Source organism: Trematomus bernacchii, unplaced genomic scaffold (assembly GCF_902827165.1).
Source record: "Trematomus bernacchii unplaced genomic scaffold, fTreBer1.1, whole genome shotgun sequence".
Classification (NCBI taxonomy): Eukaryota; Metazoa; Chordata; class Actinopteri; order Perciformes; family Nototheniidae; genus Trematomus; species Trematomus bernacchii.
In genome coordinates, this window is record NW_022987589.1 from 910,565 (window position 1) to 936,912 (window position 26,348).

The window sequence follows — 26,348 nt, forward strand, 5'->3', positions numbered from 1 at the left end:
GCCTGAAACGCAAACAAGAGCCAGCAAGCAGAGCACAAAGGCAGAGACCCCTAGTGGAGTGGAGGGGGTCGTAACGGCCCGTCCACACAGCAGCGTTAAAAAAATCTTGGAGGTGGGCGTATCTGAAGCTTGGGGATTTTTTGCGAGCAAGGCACCAACAACCATTCACATGAATCTCCCGCCCCCGACATACGAAGCAAAAAAGCCCGAAGTAAACTGGATATAAACTCCCCAAACAGGCGAACACCTACCACTGTCTCTGCCACCTCCCTCCATGCCTGGCTCCTCCGGTTTGTATCCCGGTAGGTAAATAGGGACTGGTCATAAAGCACCGGGTGATTCCCTACCGCTAATTTCTCCTCCATTTTTTGGAATATGAGGAAATGACCTGCGGTATGTCTCTCCCAGCATACACGCCGTTTGATTGGCTAGCGCTTGAACTGTCAGATTTGCATACACAGGATTTGATTGGCTGACGCTTCCACCTCAGCTTCAAAAGTTGAACATTGCTCAACTTTGAATCCTGAAAATCCTGAAAATCTCCGCTCTGCTGCCCACAATGCAGTTCGGCGCAAAGTGACGTCACCCCATTCAAAGTGAATGGGCAGAAGCGTTTCAAGATTTTTTTTTAACGCTGCTGTGTAGACGGTCCGTAACAGATAGTCTCAACATATTAGAAATCATGAACCACGCTCTCCCAAATCCCCAAACTAGCATGCTTAACTAACATTTGTTCAAGAAGAAATGGGGAAGCTGGTAAAGAGGACACAGAGAGGACCCAGGGGAGGGTTCTGAGTATATGGGACATGTTCTAAAGATTACTTTGGTACACAAAAGAAAACAAACAGTCGGTGGATAAACAAACATTCATTTTTTATGAAGCAGCTCAGGATTTTGAATTATGATAAGTTTGAGACTCTGGTTTCTGTCTTTGAGATAAAGCAGCTCATGATCCCAAATATTATTCAAACCTTCCCATCTCACGGAAATAACATCCTGGGATTTTAATAAGAGGGCGGCGCACCCTTTAGCAATAAAGTATTCTAGCAACAACTGTAAGGGATACAAAGAAAAGACGGATGCACAATTAATCGAATATCAATTGTGATCAAGATTTTGGCAACAATATTGATTTTTTTAAATGCATCCCAGAGCAGAAGAGTACTAAACAAAGACAATGCACTGGATTTAGATGAAGAATAACTTTATTTGAAGTCTTATTTTGATGCAGAGATTTTAGATTAGCACAAATATACCACAGCATGAAAGTAAAAGCAGTGCTCTGTTGATTTGGATTTGCATAGAAAATACTGGTAAACAGTTTTTTTATAGCTTGCTTTTAGGAGATGCATTGTGTAAAGATTCAAGGATATGTACAAAAGCAGCAAGAATGCACAACATGGAAGTGAAGGCAGTGCAAATTGTCTTCTCAACTTTGATCAAAACAATAGTTTAAAGCCATAATCATGATATAAATATGGATCAAACTACTTCTTTTGGTCATACTCGTGCAGCAGAGAGGTGTGAGGTTGACATAAAGAAGCCGCCTTTGCACATGTCAGAGGTCTGGCGCTCACCGGTGTGAACTGTAGTCACAGGAAGAGCATGTGTTACTCTCTGAGGTTTTTGAGGGTGAGCAGGAGTGGATCACGCCCGGTGTTTCGCTCTCACACCGGAGCCTGGTGTTATCACAGAAGCTCAGGGCTGGACCTATTATCTGTTCTCGGCGCTACGCAGCGAGCACTTCCTGTTTCCTCTCCTCTCACTGCCGGATGCCACCAGAGAGACTTGTCAGTCACCGGCAGCAGAAACAGAAAGTGTCAGAAAGCTTCAGAGCTGCAGTCGAGGCTTCACTTGCACCTGAGGCAGCACGTGATTGGCTCTTTGTTATAAACCAGGCTAACATCCCTCAGTATCTTCAGCCTCACCTGTGCAATTATTAATCTGTGCAATAACACTCAGGATTATATCTATATTACAGCGTGCATTTCAAGCAGCAGTCATATTTTTTACTTTGATTTATTTATTAATACTTATACACCACTGTATATATTATAATATACACATTTATAAATATTTTTTGGATCTCTTTTTAACCAGGGTGCCAACATCCTTCTCACAGACAACGGAGATGTGAAGTTAGGTAAGTTAAATCCTAATTCCCGAGGACTTGAGCTCGTCTGCTGCTCTCAGCCGTTTCACGATGACATAATCTGAAAACCCTTTCGATCCCTGTTACAGCGGACTTTGGAGTCGCTGCCAAAATAACAGCCACCATCGCCAAGAGGAAGTCCTTCATTGGAACGCCTTATTGGTGAGTGAGTGTGAGACTGTTGAAGAAGGTTGTGTGTTTTCGTCTCAGGTATTTTTACTTAAAGGTCCCCTATTATACTGTTTTTCAACACTATATCACAGGTCTCGGATATAAAAGAACATGTCTCTGAAGTGTTTGGCTGAAACACCAAACAGATCATGGCAGCATTACCCATAATCCCCTCTGTTTCAGCCCTGTTTCCAAAGTGCTGATTCTCTGTCTGTTACTTTAGATGAAAATAAGGAGCCCCTCCCCACGCCCCTCTGAGAGATATTTGGTTACAAAGAACACAATGGTGCTCTAGGAGGAGATTCAGGTGATAAGGTGGGGGGGGGTTACCTTGGTTGGTGATTGGCTAATGGTTACACAAGACAAAACATCGTTATGACATCATAAAGTGGCCAAAATCTGATCAGCTCATTTTCAGACAGGTTTTTATAGAAATGGATCAGGACAAAAAGAGAGAGAATCTTTGTTCCTGAAACTTTCAGAGTCTCTTTCCACAGAGGGGACACATGTTGATGAAGAAGAGACATGAAGAAGAGGGGACACAGGTTGATGTAGAAGAGACATGAAGAAGAGGGGACACATGTTGATGTAGAAGAGACATGAAGAAGAGGGGACACATGTTGATGTAGAAGAGACATGAAGAAGAGGGGACACATGTTGATGAAGAAGAGACATGAAGAAGAGGGGACACATGTTGATGTAGAAGAGACATGAAGAAGAGGGGACACATGTTGATGTAGAAGAGACATGAAGAAGAGGGGACACATGTTGATGTAGAAGAGACATGAAGAAGAGGGGACACATGTTGATGTAGAAGAGACGTGAAGAAGAGGGGACACATGTTGATGAAGAAGAGACATGAAGAAGAGGGGACACATGTTGATGAAGAAGAGACATGAAGAAGAGGGGACACATGTTGATGTAGAAGAGACATGAAGAAGAGGGGACACATGTTGATGTAGAAGAGACATGAAGAAGAGGGGACACATGTTGATGTAGAAGAGACATGAAGAAGAGGGGACACATGTTGATGTAGAAGAGACATGAAGAAGAGGGGACACCATGTTGATGTAGAAGAGACATGAAGAAGAGGGGACACATGTTGATGAAGAAGAGACATGAAGAAGAGGGGACACATGTTGATGTAGAAGAGACATGAAGAAGAGGGGACACATGTTTATGTAGAAGAGACATGAAGAAGAGGGGACACATGCTGATGTAGAAGAGACATGAAGAAGAGGGGACACATGTTGATGTAGAAGAGACATGAAGAAGAGGGGACACATGTTGATGTAGAAGAGACATGAAGAAGAGGGGACACATGTTGATGTAGAAGAGACATGAAGAAGAGGGGACACATGTTGATGTAGAAGAGACATGAAGAAGAGGGGACACATGTTGATGTAAAAGAGACATGAAGAAGAGGGGACACATGTTGATGGAGAAGAGACATGAAGAAGAGGGGACACATGTTGATGTAGAAGAGACATGAAGAAGAGGGGACACATGTTGATGTAGAAGAGACATGAAGAAGAGGGGACACATGTTGATGTAGAAGAGACATGAAGAAGAGGGGACACATGTTGATGTAGAAGAGACATGAAGAAGAGGGGACACATGTTGATGTAGAAGAGACATGAAGAAGAGGGGACACATGTTGATGTAGAAGAGACATGAACAAGTGGATTTTGCACAATAGGTGACCTTTAAAGAAGCATTGGCTAATACTTTTAATCAGATACTGAAACATTTTACCGGTGAACTGTATGGAGTCATTCTCTATCTAACAGAATCTAGTTTGTGGTGGTGAAGTGTTCAAAAGCTTCCCCTAAAATACAGAAGTCTCCCACAGCAGCAGAAGTAAGGCTGTAGACATGAAGTCAACATAAAGGGCGACCACATCGAAAAAAGAACTGTAGACATGAAGTCGACATAAAGGGCGACCACATCGAAAAGATAACCAACATAAAAACGGGTTATCTGCAATTCTAAAATATTTATCTAAATCACTCGCACATGGATTACCTTTAACTTTATAATAATGTTCTATGGTTTATTATATTAAATGGTTTTCTTACATTTTTCACGTTTAATAGATGAATGAAATATAATCATATCAACACTAATATATTTATTGTGATATTGAGCGTGCAGAAGATACCTTTACTCTGCCAGCTTCTCATTTAAAACTCTTGTCCTATATTGTTCTCTCTATTTGTCTAAAACTTTATTTAAAACGTTCAAATATTACAATGATAAAGCTCACTCGTATTACGTTATAGGTTTCCATTTTTCACAACTTGTTCTGTGTGTTAGGAAATACAGACAGTAGCACAAGCAATGGCTTTTGCTGGGATAAAAACATTTAATATATATATTTGTATCACTATACCAGTTGACACACTTTAAATGTATTTTAATTCATTTTAATGGGACTGACCCTGAGCTCTAAACACAGGGAAATAACATTGATATTGGTAGAACATCTGTTGTTATGTCATGTCAGAAACTTATTTTTTCTTTTTTATAATAATTATAACAAAGAGATTCAAAACAAAAAAACGTTCAAGGTACAAAAAAATAAAAATGACTACTACTAACATTTCAACGCTATTTTTGGAGAGTTGTCACTGAGTTCTGCTCCTGAATGTGTGCAGGATGGCTCCTGAAGTGGCAGCGGTGGAGAAGAACGGCGGCTACAACCAGCTGTGTGACATCTGGGCCGTCGGCATCACAGCCATCGAGCTGGCGGAGCTGCAGCCGCCCATGTTCGACCTTCACCCCATGAGGCATGAGACTCTCCTCTGAAAATAATCAGTCCTCAGACGAGGCTACTTTCTCCTCTTGTGTTGCTGTCATATTTCATAATCTTCTCTATCTACACTCCACTGGTTACCTGTTTCTTTTAGAATCGATTTTTAAAGTCCTTTTTATTAACTTACAAAGCTTAACATCACCTAGCACCTTCTTATCTCAGCGACTGCCTTTCTTTTTATATTCCAACAAGAACCCTTAGATCAGGGGTGTCAAACTCAATTTCATCACGGGCCACATCAGCATTATGGTTGCACTCAAAGGGCCGGTTGTAACTTTAAGACTATATTAAAAATACATAATATGCTTAATAATGTATGTATTATTATATTACAATATTGCCTCTGCATTTGATTATTATCAGATAGGGTAATAACTTCATAATTAACTACGTCTGAAAGCAGAAGTCTATGGCAAATAATTGCAAGTCTCTTCAGTAAGAATGTCACAAAATGATTTAAAAAGAAAGGCCAAATTCTGAAAAAAAAGTGACATTTTGAAAAAAAAAATCTAATTCTGAGAAAAAGGAAATTTCTAAGAAAAAAGGCATATTTTGAAAAAAAAAGTCAAATTCTGAGATGCATTGTGGGACATGTAGTTTATGGGCAACGTGCTTCTGTAAAGTAGCATGTAACCGTATAATAAACATATTATATTCTTTGCAAGCTCTTGTGGGGCCACAGAAAATGAAGTCGCGGGCCGGATTAGGCCCCCGGGCCTTGAGTTTGACACCCCTGCCTTAGATCCCCCAGTGCCCTGCTTTTAGAAATTCCAAGGGTATCACACAAGCCCCCAGGAAGTGCGCCGGACTCTGTGCCAATATTCGTTGTGTCCAAACGACGGTACTGCAACTTCCGTATCAGTCCGTGACGTCACCTGGCCCAAAACTACTTTTTCCCATTCACTAACATTGGGAAAGAGACGTCTGTAAATCGGTGGATAATTTTTTTTAAACTAAATAAACTACCCAGTTTGAACTATTGTATAGCCCTCATTAGAATCATTAGCTCCTTAAAGTTGTAAAATGCACTAAAAGCCGAATCTAGATTTATTTTCTCTCTCCATTCATTCTACTAAGCCGAGAGTGGGGGGGCGGGGCTTAAGGGGCGCATGCTCTGTGGGTGTTTCTCAATCGCGAGTACGCTTGCTTGGTAGCACATGTCTGCCGAGCATCTTGCTTCAGAAGCGAGGCAAGAATACTTCCTGGCATTCGGAAAACAAAGAGTGGAACAGGCTAGCAAGTGTGCAGGTGTGCGTCATATGAGAGGCCCCGCCTTACATCTTCCGCCACAGATTTGGGGAAATTGGTCCGTGCGCAAAGCATTGTGGGGATTTTAAGACCGCGGAGTCTACTCATGTGCAGACTCGATATTTCTCCAAACGGAGTACGCCGGGCTCGGTAGATTTCCAAGTATGCTGGACATTGGAACAGTACTTCGGCGGCACTCGATGACGTAGTATGCTTGAAATAGTGGCTCTGAAGCAGCTTTACTCGCGATTGAGAAACACCCGGAGACTGCACATACGGGTTCTTCTGCTCCGACAGCTAGGCATGATGGGTAATCTGTGACGTTTCGCTCTCTCAAAAGTTGGGCCATTTTGTCTTCATGCGCCAATGAGCAGCTCTCATAGGAAAGAACGAGACCCCGCCTCCGACGCTGTATCCAGTTCTTATTAAACATCCATGGTATCACACAAGAGATCTGTTATTATTATTATTATTATTATTATTATTATTTCTTACACAGCCATCCTGTTTGTATCAAAATACGTGTTAGGCTTTTATTTAAGAGGTTACAGACCAATTAAGGGTCTCTTTACTAAAGTTTATTTCCATTTTTAAGTGTGTCTTCACCACTCTTAATCCAAGTGTTCTTGTTTTGTTTTTAGGGCCTTGTTTTTGATGTCAAAGAGCAGCTTCCAGCCTCCGAAGCTAAAAGACAAAGCCAAATGGTGAGTGCCTGATGATATTGAGTGTGCTGTTCTGCGACGATGTTAATGATTCTTTACACTTTGTTCAATCTTTGCATTAAATCAAAAATGATCTTGTTCCTCAGGTCTAGCCACTTCCAAAACTTTATCAAAGTGTCCCTGACAAAGAACCCAAAGAAAAGGCCCACTGCAGAGAAACTGCTATCGGTAATAACTCTTATTCTAATTGTAGTTCTCCTGGACTTTGAGTGAGAGATCGCAGGATGTGAGACCCCGATCTTAAATGACGCACTAGTTTTTGATAACCTGTCCTGTTTCCTGCAGCATGTTTACGTGGCTCAGACCGGTTTGACCCGACGGCTCGCTGTGGATCTCCTCGACAAGATGAACAACCCCGACAACCACCAGCCCTACAGCGAGGTGGACGACGACGACGTGGAGGTAACCATCAAAAATATCCCCAAGGTTGTTGGAAATTCACCTTTTGCTTTGAGAAAATAGGAAGGAAATTGACACAACCTACAACAGGGTTCTTACGGTCATTCAAAACCTGGAAAAGTCATGGAAATTCAAAATGCTAATTCCAGGCCCTGGAAAAGTCATGGAAAACAATATTTTTCCCAAAGTTTTGGAAAAGTCATGGAAATGTAACTAACATCAAATATAATTTATATTTTATTTAATCGCCGAAATAGTAATACTATAATGATAATAAATACTGTATGATATAGTAATGAAACGTAAAATGGCATTTAACTGACGAGGTATTTTGCTGGTGAGAGATTTTAGTAGAAGCTAGTAAGCCTATTGGATTTGTTTTAGATAGGCACAACATGTTTCAGACCTTATTTTCCTGTTCCATGTTAAAATAAACCATTTTCAGTGGTACCGCTGAGAAAGAGTAATTTATTTTGGTCATGGAAAATTAGGTAAAGGTCATGGAGAAGTCATTGGTGAAAAAGTGTATGAACCGTGCTACAAAGTACTGATAAAAAAGACATAGACAGCGCTTTAGTATATACAATGATATGAATGTCTTTTTGCAGCTAAATTATAAAGAAAATTCAGCAAAATGATTGAAAAACTATTCCTCCTTGACCGTTATGACTAAATCACGTTTTAAAACAGACGTTCATGCAGTAGTCAATCGATCAAACACTATATTTATAGCACTTTTCATACACAAAAGGTAACACAATGCTGCAAAGTGTTACAAAAAACTAAAGAAATACACACAAACAATACAAAAACAATGCCACCAACAGAACTCAATAAATACAGGACTGAATAAAACAGGGATTTTAAAATATGCTCCATCAGCAGTCAAATGCAAAAATGGCGAAAATTGGATGACCATTTTAGTTTTCATTTCATACAGCACTGTAAATTGCATGACATTTTGAGTTGTTTTAAATTTGTTGTATGTATGTTTATGTATGTTTTTGTGTGTGTGAGGACCCCAGGAAGAATAGCCAATGCTCATGCTAGTGCTAATGGGGATCCTAATAAAATCTTTTATTAAGAAAACTTGGCAATAAACGGATTGAAGGGGATCTTTTGTTGATGTCAAAGCTCCCCTCCCCCCTCTTCCTGATTCTCTGCATGGACATTATTATTCCTGCTCACATGTATGTGGCAGCCAAAGAGGTGGTACCAGTGCCTTTAGGAGACCATTGTGCCTTTCTCACACTGACAGCAGTAGCACTGTCTTGGCCACCGTGAATGAAAGCAGCATGAAAGCTGTTGACTGAAGCAAAAAGCCTCTGGTCTGCATGATAATGTGACGAAGTAGCTCTCAGTTCTGCTCTAATGTCACACGCCAGTTTCAGGACTAGTTTCTACAGAATATTTCTAAATATGAATGTAATAGCTGGACTAAATAACTCAAGGCAATGCATGGTATAACCGTGATTGTCAAGTGCTCCTCCCTCCGTCAAAATGTTGCATTATTTTAATGGACATTTCATAAAGCATTCACCTTAACCACAATAAAACTGTCTCTTCATTACTATCCAGTTGTGACACACATTGTAAAAGAGAACAAAGAAAGAAAGAAATACATAAATGAACAAGAAGCCAATACAAAAAGAGGGGAAAACAATTAAATTAGCTCAGAAATAATGTATTACTTATTTACACCCTAAAAAAAAAGTGGCTGGGTTCAAAAGCAATTAAGTCAATTCTGCCAAAAAGAGAATTATACTTTTTGTTTATCAACTAAGTTCGCCTCTCAAAGTACAAACTCATGTTTTTACATAAAGCTGTACAATTAAAGCATTATTCATTATGTTTTCCATGTGTTACCACTTGCTTCAATTCTGCCCAAAAGATCTGTGTTCAGCTTAAAAATCATATCAATTAATCCATTAAATAAATATCCATCACAATTGTATTAAAGGATTGTTATGAAGCTGGTTTAGGCTGTACTTTCTTTGTTTTCTTACCTGCCGAAAAGTAGTTGTTGTATTTAATCAAACCTTAACATAATTGAATTACCATCCCTCTATAGTCATGTATGTATTGCCAAAAGGAATAAATGACATTTCTCAAACATACTCCCATAGTTCCTCAATAAACAAACATATTATTGTTTTTATTTTCTGTAGTTCAGAGATCGTATTGTTGTTAAACTTTGTGATCCATATGTTGAATAAAATCCCTTCCTCTCCAGCCCCTCTCTGCAGTCAGACACACGATCCGCTCCACCAACAAACAGGCCCGAGCTGAGAGGACGCGCTCAGAGATCGACTGTAAGTAAACACAAGCCCCGCCCCCTGCAGTGTATCTGTGCTCTGATTGGTCAGTCGGCAGAAGTCCGGCTGACTGTCAGACTGTAATCCTGCAGCACAGTCTGGCCCGTCTCCAAACCGCCGCATGTGGTAATGTGGATAAAAATAACCCGGGGGAGAAAGTGGATTTAGTGAAGTCCATTAAGTTCACTCACCATGTTTTTTACTGAATGAATTATGTGTAGAGCTGGTCCAAACAAGTCACTATGCAGGGGAATTTGGTGTTGTGTAACGTTATGTGTCATCAGTAGTCGTAGATTAAGTTGTGTTGTAGTTTTAGTGTGACGCATTAACAATCCAGAGGTGAGATATGTGACATTGTTTTATCAATCCATCGTGCTTCCTTGTGTTTCGTGCTGTGATTGTACCCGATGCACTTCCTGTTTGTAGTTTTTATCTTTTATACCGTCTTGACTTTCCCTCCTCCATGAAGCAAACAATGGGACAGACCCAGGAAGGCCTTGCTCAGGTCCTAGCTTCTCGCAGAGACACAGGGGGGAAGCAGGTCAGTGTAGAGAGACAGTGTGTGTCTGCTTAATCCCCTCTGAAATAGCTTAATATCCCCACCCCCCCACCCCCTCGCACATAACGGATAACTGTGTGTGAGATTGTAGTGTCACTAATAAGGTGAGTTCCTCTGCATGGGGTGGATACTTACAGCTGGGACATCTTGGTTTCTGTCAGAAATGAAATAACAGTGTCCACAAAGCGCCTTTTTCTGGGAGGAAGGCGCTGAGGAAAAAACGCTTGCAGTGTTTCCAGTTTCTTCACCGCTGTTGTATGACAGACTAGCTTCGCCCCCTTGGATTTTACCAATATGTTTGGGCTACTATATCATTTTTTTTTTTACATGAGCACCAACGTGAAGATGCATGCTCTGACACTTTGTATGAACGAGCTTCCTCGCTCAGTCTGAAAGCCTGAGAGCGAGGAAGTGGGTCAATAATGTCACATACTCTCAGACCGCATCACTCTGGCCCAATTCCAAACCGACCCCTACACACTCCCGAACTGAACTCGCTCTGTAGTCACTCTCAGCTGAATGAGGCTTCCTTCTTTCAGGTAGAGGGTGTGAATACAATACGCATTTCCATCACAGTTTAGGAACTGGGGTAGTATCTATAGTAACGCAGTATAGGCGGAGCCGTGACGTCATCTTCAATGAGAACCCCAGAAAAACAACACGGCCGTTAGCTGTTAGCCCTCAGAGCTCACAGCTCCTCATATATGTTCAGAAACTAGACAAAAGTGAAACAAGTACAAACCACAGACTGTCTGTGTCATGGTGAATACAGTCGCTGCTTTATTTATGTCTGTATAGGCCGTTGTTGTGAGTGTGGACGGTCGGAGCATATACTGCGTTAGCTTAGCCAATCTCCATTCAGAAAACACGCATTTTAAAAGGTGTTTCGCCTGCCGTCTGTCTGCAGACTTGTCAAAGCATTAATTCATGGTTTTTACTAACCGGTATCAGTATGTTGTTACTTCGGCATCATTTTGAAACGTGTATTACAATTAAATCACGGTCAAATATGTCCATCTTGTTGTAGTTGTAGCCCCCTTGTCAGCGATTCTCTCTCTAGTTTAGCATACTCAGCCCGACTCAGCCTCGTTGTCTCTGGCCCTAGACACACGATTTTATGAGGCCAGAAAAACTGTGAATTAGGACCCGCCGGCCGGTACTAGGCCAAGTGGAAACGCAACCAAAGACTCTTAAACCGTGCTCCGCGCTGTAGTGGAAACGCGCCATTACTTCCCTCTCTCAGGCAGAAATAGGAACTGTCAGAACTTTACATCTCATGGACAAACATTTTTAAATATGAACTGTTTCGCCTACTCAAACAGTTGAGCAATTCAAATTCGGCAAATAAAAAGATAAAACATGTTAAAAATAACATAAAACAGTGTGTTAAAACAATGAAAGGGTTAAAACAAAAAAAGACATTTAGAGTAGAGTTTCATTTTCTTCGAGCTCCCTGACCCTCTGCTGTTGTGTCCCACAGGCTGTCAGTAACTCTGAATAATCTAGAGCAGGGGTCGGCAACCCCTGGCACCGTAACCAGTGGCACACTAGGAATAAGTGTGCAAAATATTTCAATTTTATTTTCGGATCATCTCTCATCGAAAATAATATGCTACACAGGGGCGGACTGGCCATCTGTGTGTTCTGGAGAATCACAGAACGGACGGTCGCCATTATTATTATTATGCCGTTTAAACCAATTATTCAAATTTGTGACAACTGGCTGTTTAATTGTGCCGCCATTACGAATGCAGCCAATAAGACACTGGTCACTGAGATCGCTACAGAAGACGCCAGTGTTGTACCTGTCAGGGTTATTTGTGAGGATGACATCAAGGAGGGTGGCTTTTTCTGGATTTTTGGTGTCATACCGTGTAGGAGTGAGGATAATCTGCGAGAGATTAAGAGAGTCCCATTTGTTTTTGGACCTGCGCAGGAGGGTTGAGCATGTCCCAGTTTAGATCCCCCAGTAGCACAAACTCAGAATGAGCGTGGGGTGCCAGGAGGGTGCTGAGAGCAGGTAGGGTACATGCTGGGGCAGAGGGTGGGCGATAGCAGCCAGCGACTGTCAGTGTAGAGCCAGTTTGATGTTTACGATAACTAGGTCAAATTGTTTGGGGACAGATTTACTAGTGGCGATAGAACACTGGAGGTGTTGCTTTGTGAATATAACCACCAGCTTTAGATTATCTCTCCTGCCTAAACACATTATAACCAGCGATGCCGATGTCAGAGTCTGGGATATTCTTCTTCAGCCAAGACTCAGTGATGACAAGTACCTCCGGATTTGAGCTGTGAACGAGTACTTTTATCTGGTCAATTTTTGGCAGTAAGCTTCTAGCATTAATATGTAGAAAACCTCAAGCTTTACGAGAGCAGAAGTCAGGGAAACTCAGATCATTGGGACAAAGATTGACATCAGGGCACAGGTCAGAACTAGGGCTACATACAATAGAAGGTCCAGGATGAACATGCACATTGCCCAATATCATCAGTAGTAATACAATCAGAGCACGGCCAAGAGATAGCAGTGAGTCACAATGCATAGTTTGTTTTGTGGAAGGTTGTAGGAGGAAGGTTGTAGAGGTTGGATTGGAATTGGGCCTTACCCCTCGATTCCACCGGGTCCGTCTGCGGTGCGTTACGGCTGCGCGTTACGGCTGCGCGTTACGGCTGCGCCGCGGTGCTCACGGCGATCGCGGCCACTCTAGTCAATGGGTGCTATTCCACCACACGCGGCGCGTTACGGCTCAGAAGCGTCCCAGAAGCGGCTCGGCGCAGGGCTCCTCTAAAATTAGGATCGAATCCTATTTTTGTCGCGGCGCAGCCGTAACGTAAGGTCGGGCAGGCAGGAAGTGGAACGTTCAGAGCATATATAGCATATATATATATATATATATATATATATATATATATATATATATATATATATATATATATATATATATATATATATATATATATATATATATATATATATATATATATATATATATATATATATATATATACACACACACACACACAAACTAATTTTGCAGACTCTATCCCTCCGTAGTCTTTCAAGTAGGAGGAGAAATGCCAGCGTTCTCCTCCGGTTTACAGGCACTGTGTCAATTATATATATATAGAATAATTATGATGATGAATGCATTTTTTTACCACTAAAATACAGCATCACATCTTTGATTCATGTCGTTTATAACTGGAATATTACAGTTATTATTAACTTTGTCTGTACAAAGTAGCCTGTCCAGGAAATATGCCCAAATCAACAAAAACTGCGAGCCGGCAGGCAAGACGCTCCGCTTCTGAAATGCTTCTGAAACGCGCCTGGTAGGGTATGACGCCGGAGGAGGCCGGACCAAAACCGCGGCGCGGCCGTACCCGGTGGAATCTAGGGGTTAGTGTCCGTCCAGCCGATCTGCTCCAACAAAAAAAATATATATGTTGTTCTTCGTTATGATAAAACAAGCTTCTCTTCCAATTACTACTGTGACGTCATGAGGGCTTTTCTTGTTATCTAAGATTTTTTTTTAGCCACTCTTGCCTTTGTTGTAGAGTCAGAGTTGAAACAGGCAGCTAATGGTCCCGAGGAAATACATAATTGGGAAGTTATGTGAGCTATTCATTGGAAACAACTACAGAGAAGACTCAGAAAGAGGCGCTATGTGCACACGAGCCCTTAGATGACTAATCAGATCCTAACGGGGTCATTTAGTTTCACTCGTACCTCCATCTTTACTGCCTGTTATCTGCGTTTTGAATACTGCAGCACCCCCACATTATCAGCATACCTCAAACAGGAAAACAAACCTGTGGTCTGAATCCCTGAATACAGAGTCCTTTTGTTATTGAAAGCTGATTATGTTGAAGTATTTATTGGCAGGTTGGTGCATTTCTACATCACTACAGCAGCGTGTTTACACTGATCCTAAACCAGTCAGCTCAACTGTTTGACAAAACGGGACCTCAAACATCAACTGAACGGAAACTGTGCCGTGATTTATTTGTATTTCTGCGTCTCACAGTGAACAGATCTGGTTAGTGTCGACTGGAATCTGTTTGAGATTTTTCTTAAAGCCCCAGACCAAATATTCACATAGTAGAATCATAAATAAAGAAAGGACTTGTGTGTTTTGGCAGGTACATTGTAAAGGAAGCAGTTCATCTGAGTGTTTTCCAACGCTGCTGCTACTAAGAGTTCAAATGTGTGTGTGTTGAAGTGTTGTGCACTGATGCCCTCTAGTGTCGAAGGTGTGTATGCAAAAAATACAATTAAATAATGAACACATATTTTCGTCTTTTACAGTCGACAAGCTCCAGTTTGAACCCCCGCTCCGGAAAGAAACCGAGGCTCATTCTGAAATGGTGACAGTCATATTTCTAATAAATACTTCTATGTACTTTGGGTTGAAGTCAATTCATTTGAAGTGTAGAGAAACACTGATTTATAAAAAGGCAGTTTAACAATAAATACATCTATTTGTGTGCATGTGTCTTTCCACAGGATGTGAGTAAAGAGAACGACTTCTCTTCCCCCTGGAGTCCCTATGATGGAGGAATAACAAGCAGGTAATCACGGAAACTGTTGCCTCTGTTTCTCTACCTGTCTCGTTCATTAGAGCGATGCACCTCTGAGACTCCTCCACAGAAAGGAAACACAATGCTTTGTTAAGGATGTGTTGCTATCTTACTTCTTTGGATTGTGTTTGTGCTCCTCATACTAGGATCAGTTAAATGCTTGTGTGTGCTTTGCTGTGTGCATGTTTTGATGATAAGAAATTAGTCAAGAAAACTCTCCTGGTGAATTTCTTCCTCAATCTGACAACATGTACCCCCCCCCTCATCGACCTGCCACGGTGCTGCAACTGAGGCTAAACTTCAAGGTTGATGAGGGAGGGGTACATGTTGTCAGATTGAGGAAAAAAATTCACCAGGAGAGTTTTCTTGACTAATAGAATTAATTCTGGGGGTTGGAGCTTAGACTTTCCCACTTACAATTTTAAGGACCACCCTAGTGTGCGCATTATACGATTTAAAAAAACGACAGAAAACAGGGAGAGATTACTCTGAGCAGCATGCATGGAAAATCTAAAATATTATACCATGACATATTTGATTTTATTAAAAGAAATTATGAATAATACACTTTATTTGTAGAGAGCTTTTCAAGGTACTCGAACCCACTTTACATATAGATTTAGAAAATCCATAAATGATCAAAAGTGGTAGTGGTAGTGGTGGTAGTAGTGATAGTAGTAGTAGTGGTAGTAGTAGTAGTGGTGGTGGTAGTAGTGGTAGTGGTGGTGGTAGTAGTGGTAGTGGTGGTGGTAGTAGTGGTGGTGGTAGTAGTAGTGGTGGTGGTGGTGGTGGTGGTGGTGGTGGTGGTGGTGGTGGTGGTAGTGGTGGTAGTGGTGGTGGTAGTGGTAGTGATAGTAGTAGTGGTGGTGGTGGTAGTAGTAGTGGTAGTAATAGTGGTAGATGTTGGTAGTAGTAGTGGTGGTAGTAATAGTGGTAGTAGTGGTGGTAGTAGTAGATGTTGGTAGTAGTAGTGGTGGTAGTAATAGTGGTAGTAGTGGTGGTAGTAGTAGTAGATGTTGGTGGTAGTAGTAGTAGTAAAAGCAGTAGTAAAAGCAACTTTTTAAAAAGGGCATTATTTTAATTTTTTCTCGTTCTTTAATATAGTTGCTTTGAGGCTATGAAAAGTCGCTAACTATCGCGAGCAAGTTTCCAAGTTCACTAAGTTTCCAAGTTGACAAAAGTTTATTGCACGTTCATGTCTATGTGACTTATAATAATGTTAAATATACTATTTATGAGAATGATCTGCATCCCTCATTAAATATTTATAGAAAATGAAATAATCGAGAGAACTGCCTAATGCATTTTGGTTGATATCTTTAATTTGATATCCCTTATAGACTCCGAGTGTAAATGAACTTCCCCTGGATGCTCCTCACTCTCTCCCTTTAACCTGCTGATTCTCCAGATATAACCTGAGTCTGTGCATGACCTCCCCCCTGCAGTCTGAAATGTTGCCTCCTCACCTTTCTGTGTGCACGACCCCCCCCCCCCCCCCCAACTCCTGCAGTCTAATGTGTTGCCTCCTCACCTGTCTGTCTGCTTTCACTGTCTCTCTCTCTCTCTCCTCTCTCGACTGTCTCTCTCCCCCTCGAAGGAGTCTTCTCAAAAGCGTTGAGGACGAGTTGTTCCAACGGTAACACTAACACTGTAGAGATGTAGAGCCCCTCACGTCATTCACTCGCTTCCCCCCCCCCCCATCCTTTCACAGAAGTTTAGTGCTCACCATGTCCACAAATCACCCCCCCCCCCCCCCCCCATTCACCGTGATCATAGCTGCAGAAACAAGCTGCTGCTGACTTTAGACCCAGACAGGCAGGCATTGAGGTTTGAAGCTTCTAGTGCCTATTGTCATTATTTTGGATGTAAACACCTACAAATATATTCTTTTTAAATAAATAAGAATAATAGAATAATAAAAAAAATCCTGAACAAAATCTCAATTTAAATAAAGTGATTAATCTAGTTTTTTTTTTATGAAACATAAGTTTAATTAAAGGAATAAAATTAACAGTAAAAGATTAATTTAAAATGAAAAAATGATGGGTACAAATATATATTCTTTTCAAATGTAGAGGCCAACACGTGGATTGAAGCAGAATATTTATTTATTATTACATTCAAGTAAAGTTTTAAGAAAATATATCGTCGAGGTGTAAAAATACCGGTTTTAAACTCTCCCAAGATATGCTAATATAAAAAATAGCTGCACAGAATTTAATGTTGATTTAGAGTTTGAATGTCATATATCTAATGTCCTCTAAATACTTTTTGCAGAATCCAAATAACAGAGTATTTGATGGAGGGTAAAGATGAACTGCAGACGTTGTTTTTGTTATTTTTTCATTCTAACCTCACAGTAAACACAGTCTGTGATGACAGATCTCAGCGATGTTTACAGAACATGTCTTGTAGTTTCCATCCCATGATGCTCATCCTTCTCCTTAGAGTCATACTGTTCATCTCTAAGGAGGATTTTAAATAAACACCTCCACCATTAACCCCCCCCCCCCCTCCCCTCCGTGCTCTATGACTCATATCTTCCACTGATCACTGTCTGATCTGCAGGGGACACATCGCACACCTCCAAGATGCCTTTGAAGAGGTGGAGCTGTGAGTGACGTCACGACACATGACATCATGGATACAGAAATACTCATCATTGTAGTTAACATGATTATAAAGACATACCTTTTGTGTTTCAGGTCGACTCTGAAGCCCGGGGTTCCTCCTCCTCTGCCCCCGAAGGTGAGAGGAGAAATTATAATAACATTTTTATGTAAGGATTGTTGAAATGCAATTCCTGATGCACTCGATTTGTGCTCGCTCACATATTTTGTAAAGTTTTCACCAACTTTTCAGACATGACAGCCACAAAGACTGATAAAAGTAAAGAGCCTGAATTAAGAAGTAGCATAAAACAAGACTTGGGGAATTTGAAAGGATGTGGGGTTCAATGGTTTCATTTTTTAAGGGGGACAGCAGCTGAGATGCACTGCACACACTTACTTTAAATGTATTTCTTTCTTTTTATTATATATACTATTTTGTATATTCTTTCCCACTATGACTATGTATAGGCGCTTTCACACTGGAGTACTTTTCCCAGTATAGTTCCGATAGTTCTTGAAATGTTGCGTTCACACCCTAAAAATCCGGAACTATGAGAACCTTTCCACCCCCTTTTCAGTCCTTGCTAGAGAGGTGGTACTTTCATGGGAGAAAAAGGTTCCCATTTCTGATTGGCTGGGTGGATTGCAAACCACGCCCCGTAAAATTCGGAAAAGTTTTGTGAAGCCGCCATTGTATTTGCTGGCATTAGCATTCGCCCCGCGCACCAACGGAGAGAGACTAACTTATGGCAAGACAAAAGAAAACATGGGAGCGGTGGAGATGAGGAGGTGTCGGCGTTCTGGCGATTTACTCTGAAGGCTTCAGTAGAAGCAGCTGGGAGTCCCAGCAGCTTCTACTGAAGCCAGTCCCCAACTCCGGGGACTTCCGGCCGGGGACTTCGGGTGGCAGTATACGCCGTGAAGTTGTTTGCGGCCTGTCAGTAAACCCAAAGCAGAAGAAGTGACGTCAGCGGCTTCATTTGCCCAATCCTCCCTCAGGGACTTATTCCGGTGTGAACGCGATCTGTACTTAGTTCATGAGAACTAAAGAGTTCTGATGAACTAAGTTCTGATGAACTAAGTTCTCATGAACTAAGTACGGCAAAGAACTTGGTGTGAAAGCGCCTTATGTCATTAAGTATGGTATTCCTGTCATGCTATGTTTTTTTTTTTATTATTTCTTGTTGGCTGTTCTGTTTGTCTTCGAGGTTGGAAAAGCGAAGCATGATTTCCAACGCAAAGAAGACTGTACTATTGCTTACACTTGCTTCTTCTCAATACAAATATTTGAAAGAAGAAGTAGCATAAAACAGGTTATCAGTTACTCATGTGTACCGTGGTGTTTTGCCGGTAAAATCACCAGTTTTTTCACTGAATATTGAGTTTTTACGCCCTTGATGTTTCGGAGAACGCTGCAACAAACAAAGCGTTGAGCATGAACGTCTTTGTGCATGCTCATAGATGCAGCCTATCCAGAGATGGCAAAAGTACACACATCCTTTACTCAAGTAGAAGTACAGATACTTCATGTTTAAAAATACTCTGGTAAAAGTTGAAGTACTGACTAAACTTCTTTACTCAAGTGAAAGTAAAGAGGGCTTTGAAATGTACTTCAGTAAAAAGTACCCATAACTAGCAGCTGTTTTAAAGAGTACCTGACCTCCCTTTATATTAATAGAACAATAATGTCATTGTTAGCTAATGAATGTTTCCATGCTGAACAACGGCAACATGACAACGTTTTCATTGGTCCCTCTTCTTTAGAGAAGACCAGGAATGATGGATACACGGATCGTGTTCAAATCAATAGGCACGCAATGACTCTAAATAATAATGATCACGCCACCAAACACACATTCAAACTAAAGGAACCAGCCTGTTTGGGAAATGTGAGAAGTAGAAAGTACAGGTATTTGTGTTCAACATGTAAGAAGTAGAAAGTACAGGTATTTGTGTTCAAAGTGTAAGAAGTAGAAAGTACATGTATTTGGGTTCAAAATGTAAGTAGTAGAAAGTACAGGTATTTGGGTTCAAAATGTAAGAAGTAAAAAGTCGTCAGAAAAATAAGTAGTGGAGTAAAGTACTGATACCAGAAACATGTACTTAAGTACAGTAACAAAGTATTTGTACTCCACTACTTCCCACCTCTGAGCCTATCCAAGGAGGCCAGCACCAGTGTCTTGCTCCTGAATAAGAAAACACCTGTGTGTATCTGTAACTAGAACTCTGATTTACCACCAACCTGTTTCCCCCTCTCAGCCGCGGTTGAACAGCTCGTCTGAGGAGCTGGGTCTGAACGACGAGCGCTCCCTGACGGTGCGGAGGTTCCCGAACTCTGAGAACGGACCGACTCCAGTGGCCCGTATCCAGAGCACACCGGAGCACCTGGGCAACAAGCTGGAGCACTCCTCTCCTGACTTCCTGTCCGTCAGCGTCAGCAGCCCCGGCCTCCTGTCCCACGCCTCCGACCCTGGTGAGTCTATCTATCTATCTATCTATCTATCTATCTATCTATCTATCTATCTATCTATCTATCTATCTATCTATCTATCTATCTATCTATCTATCTATCTATCTATCTATCTATCTATCTATCTATCTATCTATCTATCTATCTATCTATCTATCTATCTATCTATCTATCTATCTATCTATCTATCTATCTATCTATCTATCTATCTATCTATCTATCTATCTATCTATCTATCTATCTATCTATCTATCTATCTATCTATCTATCTATCTATCTATCTATCTATCTATCTATCTATCTATCTATCTATCTATCTAAATGAAAATGTGTTTTGCTTTTTACAAGCTCTCATTAAACGTGTATGTAAAGGTAAGAGAGCTGCATGTAAACATGTCTCATCTTATAAATCAGATGTTATTGTTTTACACATTTCATATTTACATTTGTTTTTATTCTGCAGATAACGATTCGGATGACAGTGTGAATGGAGAAGGTAACATGCAGCCGCTCAACAGGCAGCGCCACACGGATAAAAAGGAATTCCCTGTGAGTTATTACACAATATATATATTATGTTTTTATATGCATTATAAGCCTGACTACCTATGTGTGGTTTCATGGGGTTGTAAGCAGTTCTTGTTAGAGTCAACAAAACCAAGTTTTTTTTTATTATATTGACTCGAGTAGACGTAAAAGTCCTCATAAATATAGTTACCCGAGTAAGAAAATAACAGTATCTTCTCAAATAGTGAGTAACATCATAAGATAAAGTTTATCAAAGTTTTATTTTGGTTTATTGCAAATTTGGTTCATCATAAAAGGAGATGCTTTGGTTTAGGCTGCATAACATAAACAAGAAAATAATCAACTTAAAGGTGGGGTATGTCATTTATTTCAGAAACACTTTTTGTTATATTCCATGGAATGCTCTTAACATCCCGATAGCAATGAAAATATTAAATGCTTTGTCAATAAATCCATAAAAACATATCATCTGTGGAAGCCGTGGTACTGTAAAAAGCACGACCAATCATCTGAGCCGGCCCGGCTAAAATAACTGGATGGCCTACCTGCCTGTCAGCCTTCCATCTGTGCACAAACTTATCTCGTGCCCTCATTGGTCATGTGCGCGTTCGTGTGTGTTGGAGGAGGGGCTCTATAAGGAAGTGGCAGATTTTCTCCGGTTGTGTATTTTCAAATTCTAGCTCACTCGAGCTGGTTTCTCCAAAATGACCTACCCCACCTTTAATAAAAGGACAGTATACTATAGCAAAAATCAAAAGACAAGTATAAAATAAAGAAAAATATGATGAAAACTGTATATATATTATGTTATTTAAGTGCAACATCCAGAACAAGACGAATGACAAAAGTAAATCAACAAGAAAAAAAACACATGATTGGGTGTGTAGGATATCTCTTGCTAACGGATAATTGCTGTTGCTTGATTAAAAAAATATATATATAAACTTTAGATAGAATTGTGCACCCTGTAGCCAAATGTAAGAAATAGTTTATTTTATTTGCACAAACAAGAGACTGCATTGAATCCAGATCAAATACACTAAGTAAAGTGACAGGAGATGTCAGAAGCTTAAACAACCAACCGCCCCTTAGTTTAAGGAGAACAACAAACAATAACAAAGCACATAAAATAAGCAGAAACCCCAGCCAAACGGAGGACAACATTACAAAGAAAACAACCCGAGGAAAAACTATATAAATACACATCAGGATATAATTAGACGTCATGAATTAAATATGGTGAAATCTTCTGAGGGAAACGAGCCACCGCTGGTTTGAGCTTGAAATCATGTGGTTTAAGAGTTCTTTTTTATATCTGGAGTCAGTGTCTCTAACTATCGGACTGTCATCACACTGAAACCTCAAATATGTTATATCTTATTATAAGTCTTCGATACGTGTGCCCTCTTCACATCCAGACACTCACAGCTGAAGAAGGAGATATGGCTGCACAGTAACACACACCAAGGAAATCATTGTTTGTTTTGTTGATCTAATTTAAGCTACTTCATTAAAAATAAATGCTGTCTGTGTTTTCTAAATTACCTTTGTTTTCCTCCTCGTTAGAAACCAGCCATCAACGGTCTTCCTCCCACTCCTAAAGTCCTGGTGAGGGAATCTTTTTTCATTTCTGTGTGTTAACTTATTTGATTGTTATTGTAATGGCTACTTGCCTCTTTATTTAAAGGGGACCTATCATGCAAAATGCACTTTTGTACGTCTTTTCTACATGAATATGTGTCCCCGGTGTTCCAGGGAACTCACCAAGTGTCAGAAAACACAACCCTCTCTAATTTCCTCCATACCCAAATCTCTAAAAAAGGGGCTGCAACGGATCTGATAAAAACTGATCCAGATTTGAACACTGTCCTGACGTCAGGACGGTGGCGCTACGGCTATTGGGCCAACTCCACCAATCAGGAGGAGACAGCCACGGCCATTGCCGTTCGAAAGCGCTGGAGACGCTGTAGTACATATGCCAGGCCTGTAGATGGTGCTGTTCTCACTGAATCTGCCCTTGCTAAAACAGAGCTAAAAAATGTCAAATTGAGCAAAATGAGGCATGGCTAAAATGCATGATCTGTTTGGTATTTTGAAAGAAAAAAAGTATAAATATGCCTTATATAGGTATGGTCCTACACTATATTATTCAAATATAGCATGATAGGTCCACTTTAATGTTGCACACTTCGACATAAAAGGGACTTCCAGACGTGCATAAGTTGAAATTAAAATCATTTGACTTTCTTTGTTCTATAATATGCAAACACTCGGCCCGGTCTAATAAGTGATGTCTTTGCTTTTACATTCGTTCACATTCTCTTAATTTAGAAACAGGTGATGACACTCGTTATTCCATATTAGCTAGCAGGTACATTTAACTGGTCAAATGTACCCTTTCACATACTTTACTCATCCCTGTCACTACTTAAAGTCATAATTGTAGCTAACCTGAAACATACAAACACATCACGGCAACATGGCTGCATACATTCGGCTCGGTCTAATGATGTACGATACCTTTACCCTCCTGCGTTTCACCTGAAGGACCCCTGAGCTGCCCTCTGTGCCTGTGTGAGCTTTACTCCTTGTGATTATAACTCAATATTAAAGGTCCCCTATTATTCTGTTTTTCATCAATATATCACAGGTCTCAGATATATACAAAACATGCCTCTGAAGTGTTTGGCTCCAAACACCAAACAGATCATTGCAGCATTACCCATAATCCTCTCTGTTTCAGCCCTGTTTCCAAAGTGCTGATTCTCTGTCTGTTACTTTAGATGAAGATAAGGAGCCCCTCCCCACGCCCCTCTGAGAGATATTTGGTTAAAAAGAACACAATGGTGCTCTAGGAGGAGATTCAGGTGATAAGGGGGGGGGGGGGGTTACCTTGGTTGGTGATTGGCTAATGGTTACACAAGCCAACACATCGTTATGACATCATAAAGTGGCCAAAATCTGATCAGCTCATTTTCAGACAGGTTTTTATAGAAATGGATCAGGACAAAAAGAGAGAGAATCTTTGTTCCTGAAACTTTCAGAGTCTCTTTCCACAGAGGGGACACATGTTGATGTAGAAGAGACATGAAGAAGAGGGGACACATGGTGATGTAGAAGAGACATGAAGAAGAGGGGACACATGTTGATGTAGAAGAGACATGAAGAAGAGGGGACACATGTTGATGTAGAAGAGACATGAAGAAGAGGGGACACATGTTGATGAAGAAGAGACATGGAGAAGAGGGGACACATGTTGATGTAGAAGAGACATGAAAAAGAGGGGACACATGTTGATGTAGAAGAGACATGAAGAAGAGGGGACACATGTTGATGTAGAAGAGACATGAAGAAGAGGGGACACATGTTGATGTAGAAGAGACATGAAGAAGTGGATTTTGCATAATAGGTGACCTTTAAATGTGGCTCTGCACATGAACATAACAGAACATTTACAGGTTAATTTAATACAGAAAGACAACACATATGTGTTTTTGCAATGTTATACAGTGTCATGTCCATCACCAGGCAGGATATTACCATGGGTCCAGCATTAGTCTTTTTATTTAGCTTTTATCTGCACGGTCTCTTTGCTGTAACCCTTTGCTGGATGAATGAAGGGTTTCTGATCCTCTGTCTTCACCCTGTTATTAAATGTGATGCCATTGATGTTCGGGGTCCGCAGAGCTTTCAGCTGCAACTCATTAAACTCTGGCTGACATTTCCCCGCCTCACTGATCCAACGCTGAGCCCTGTTTCCCTTTTTTTATTTCAGATGGGAGCGTGTTTCTCTAAAGTGTTTGACGGCTGTCCTCTGAAGATCAACTGTGCCACGTCATGGATTCATCCGGACACCAAAGGTACAGGTTCAACAACAACAGTGGCACACAAACATGTTTTATTAAAACCAGTAAATAACTCTTAAGAATGTTTTATTTTTAGATCAGTACCTCATCTTTGGGACGGAGGATGGCATCTACACGCTGAATCTTAACGAGCTGCATGAAGCCACAATGGAGCAGGTAACAGCTGCTAAAATCAATTAAAATGAATTATTAAAACCAGGATTGGGTCGAAAAACGTACTTTCTTTTTCCGACAGAATTTTGCTAAGACATGCTAATGATTGCAGCTAATGTAGGAGCGTATAAGCTCACTTTTTAATCCGTTTCTTTATACTTTTAAGCAAATTTATTTTTGTTTAATTCCCTCTGCAGCTGTTCCCGAGGAAATGCACATGGCTGTACGTCATCAACAACAACCTGATGTCTCTATCTGGTGAGTGGTGGATCCCCACAGCCTCCTGCTTCGCTGTCATAACCTGCTGCTCTGTTCTGTTGTCTGGAAGAACAGTCTCTCCATACCTGTAGCTTATGTTGTCTGGAAGAACAGTCTCTCCATACCTGTAGCTTCTGTTGTCTGGAAGAACAGTCTCTCCTTACCTGTAGCTTCTGTTGTCTGGAAGAACAGTCTCTCCTTACCTGTAGCTTCTGTTGTCTGGAAGAACAGTCTCTTCATACTTGTAGCTTCTGTTGTCTGGAAGAACAGTCTCTCCTTACCTGTAGCTTCTGTTGTCTGGAAGAACAGTCTCTTCATACTTGTAGCTTCTGTTGTCTGGAAGAACAGTCTCTTCATACTTGTAGCTTCTGTTGTCTGGAAGAACAGTCTCTCCTTACCTGTAGCTTCTGTTGTCTGGAAGAACAGTCTCTTCATACTTGTAGCTTCTGTTGTCTGGAAGAACAGTCTCTCCTTACCTGTAGCTTCTGTTGTCTGGAAGAACAGTCTCTTCATACTTGTAGCTTCTGTTGTCTGGAAGAACAGTCTCTTCATACTTGTAGCTTCTGTTGTCTGGAAGAACAGTCTCTCCATACTTGTAGCTTCTGTTGTCTGGAAGAACAGTCTCTCCTTACCTGTAGCTTCTGTTGTCTGGAAGAACAGTCTCTCCATACCTGTAGCTTCTGTTGTCTGGAAGAACAGTCTCTCCATACCTGTAGCTTCTGTTGTCTGGAAGAACAGTCTCTTCATACCTGTAGCTTCTGTTGTCTGGAAGAACAGTCTCTCCATACCTGAAGCTTCTGTTGTCTGGAAGAACGGTCTCTCCATACCTGTAGCTTCTGTTGTCTGGAAGAACAGTCTCTCCATACCTGTAGCTTCTGTTGTCTGGAAGAACGGTCTCTTCATACCTGTAGCTTCTGTTGTCTGGAAGAACAGTCTCTCCATACCTGAAGCTTCTGTTGTCTGGAAGAACGGTCTCTCCATACCTGTAGCTTCTGTTGTTTGGAAGAACAGTCTCTCCATACCTGTAGCTTCTGTTGTCTGGAAGAACGGTCTCTTCATACCTGTAGCTTCAACACCAACAAATCACATGTACAAGGAAAAGTGCGACATCTGAGTCCTACTGGAGTAGAAGGGGGAAAGCGGCGCATAATAATAATAATGGGACCTATATACAACGTTGTTCTCTATACTAATTATTAAAAATAGAAAATAATGAATTGCAATTAAATGCTATTAAGTAGGACCTATTTTGATGGACATGTTGCGACCCTGTCCATCAAAATACTTAACCTCTGATCTGTTGTCAGAAAACTCAGATCCTCCCTCATTTAAAACCAAACTGTCCGTCTGTCCTCTTCCAGGTGAGGACGGTGTTATAGAGACTACTCTCAGTTTAACCTCCAGCAAGTTAACCTCTGTTCTCTCTTCCTCTTCCTCCTCCTGTTCCTCCTCCTCTTCCTCGCCTGGCTTCATTTGATCTTCTACTAACGGCTTCA

At 40.9% G+C, this 26,348-nt stretch overlaps 2 protein-coding genes across 3 annotated transcripts in view; one reads left to right on the forward strand and one right to left on the reverse strand.

Annotated features, from left to right (window-relative positions):
• map4k5 (mitogen-activated protein kinase kinase kinase kinase 5) overlaps positions 1-26,348 on the forward strand; it is a 64,019-nt gene that overhangs the window by 23,915 nt on the left and 13,756 nt on the right. For both annotated transcript variants that reach the window (XM_034129009.1, XM_034129010.1), the window contains exons 8-24: positions 2,101-2,143; positions 2,242-2,314; positions 4,981-5,112; positions 7,028-7,090; positions 7,195-7,276; positions 7,394-7,510; positions 9,741-9,819; positions 14,694-14,752; positions 14,892-14,956; positions 17,534-17,578; positions 17,671-17,713; positions 19,837-20,050; positions 20,511-20,596; positions 22,142-22,183; positions 24,351-24,435; positions 24,518-24,597; positions 24,792-24,852. In XM_034129009.1, the coding sequence (XP_033984900.1) occupies positions 2,101-2,143; positions 2,242-2,314; positions 4,981-5,112; positions 7,028-7,090; positions 7,195-7,276; positions 7,394-7,510; positions 9,741-9,819; positions 14,694-14,752; positions 14,892-14,956; positions 17,534-17,578; positions 17,671-17,713; positions 19,837-20,050; positions 20,511-20,596; positions 22,142-22,183; positions 24,351-24,435; positions 24,518-24,597; positions 24,792-24,852 (1,369 nt within the window). The remainder of the gene's footprint in view (positions 1-2,100; positions 2,144-2,241; positions 2,315-4,980; positions 5,113-7,027; positions 7,091-7,194; positions 7,277-7,393; positions 7,511-9,740; positions 9,820-14,693; positions 14,753-14,891; positions 14,957-17,533; positions 17,579-17,670; positions 17,714-19,836; positions 20,051-20,510; positions 20,597-22,141; positions 22,184-24,350; positions 24,436-24,517; positions 24,598-24,791; positions 24,853-26,348) is intronic.
• On the reverse strand, positions 24,865-26,336 carry LOC117481355. The gene is made up of 2 exons (XM_034129013.1): positions 25,875-26,336; positions 24,865-25,796 (listed from the first exon to the last, which is right to left on the reverse strand). The coding sequence occupies exons 1-2, from the start codon at positions 25,909-25,911 to the stop codon at positions 24,946-24,948; spliced, it is 888 nt and encodes a 295-aa protein (XP_033984904.1). The 5' UTR covers positions 25,912-26,336; the 3' UTR covers positions 24,865-24,945.

Excerpts from the sequence above, each read along its gene's own strand:
- LOC117481355 (XM_034129013.1), bottom strand. The coding sequence starts at position 25,911 with ATGAAGAGACCGTTCTTCCAGACAACAGAAGCTACAG. Across the intron at positions 25,797-25,874 it reads CCAGACAACAGAAGCTACAG|GTATGGAGAGACTGTTCTTC; the intron begins GTATGGAGAGAC and ends CAGAAGCTTCAG.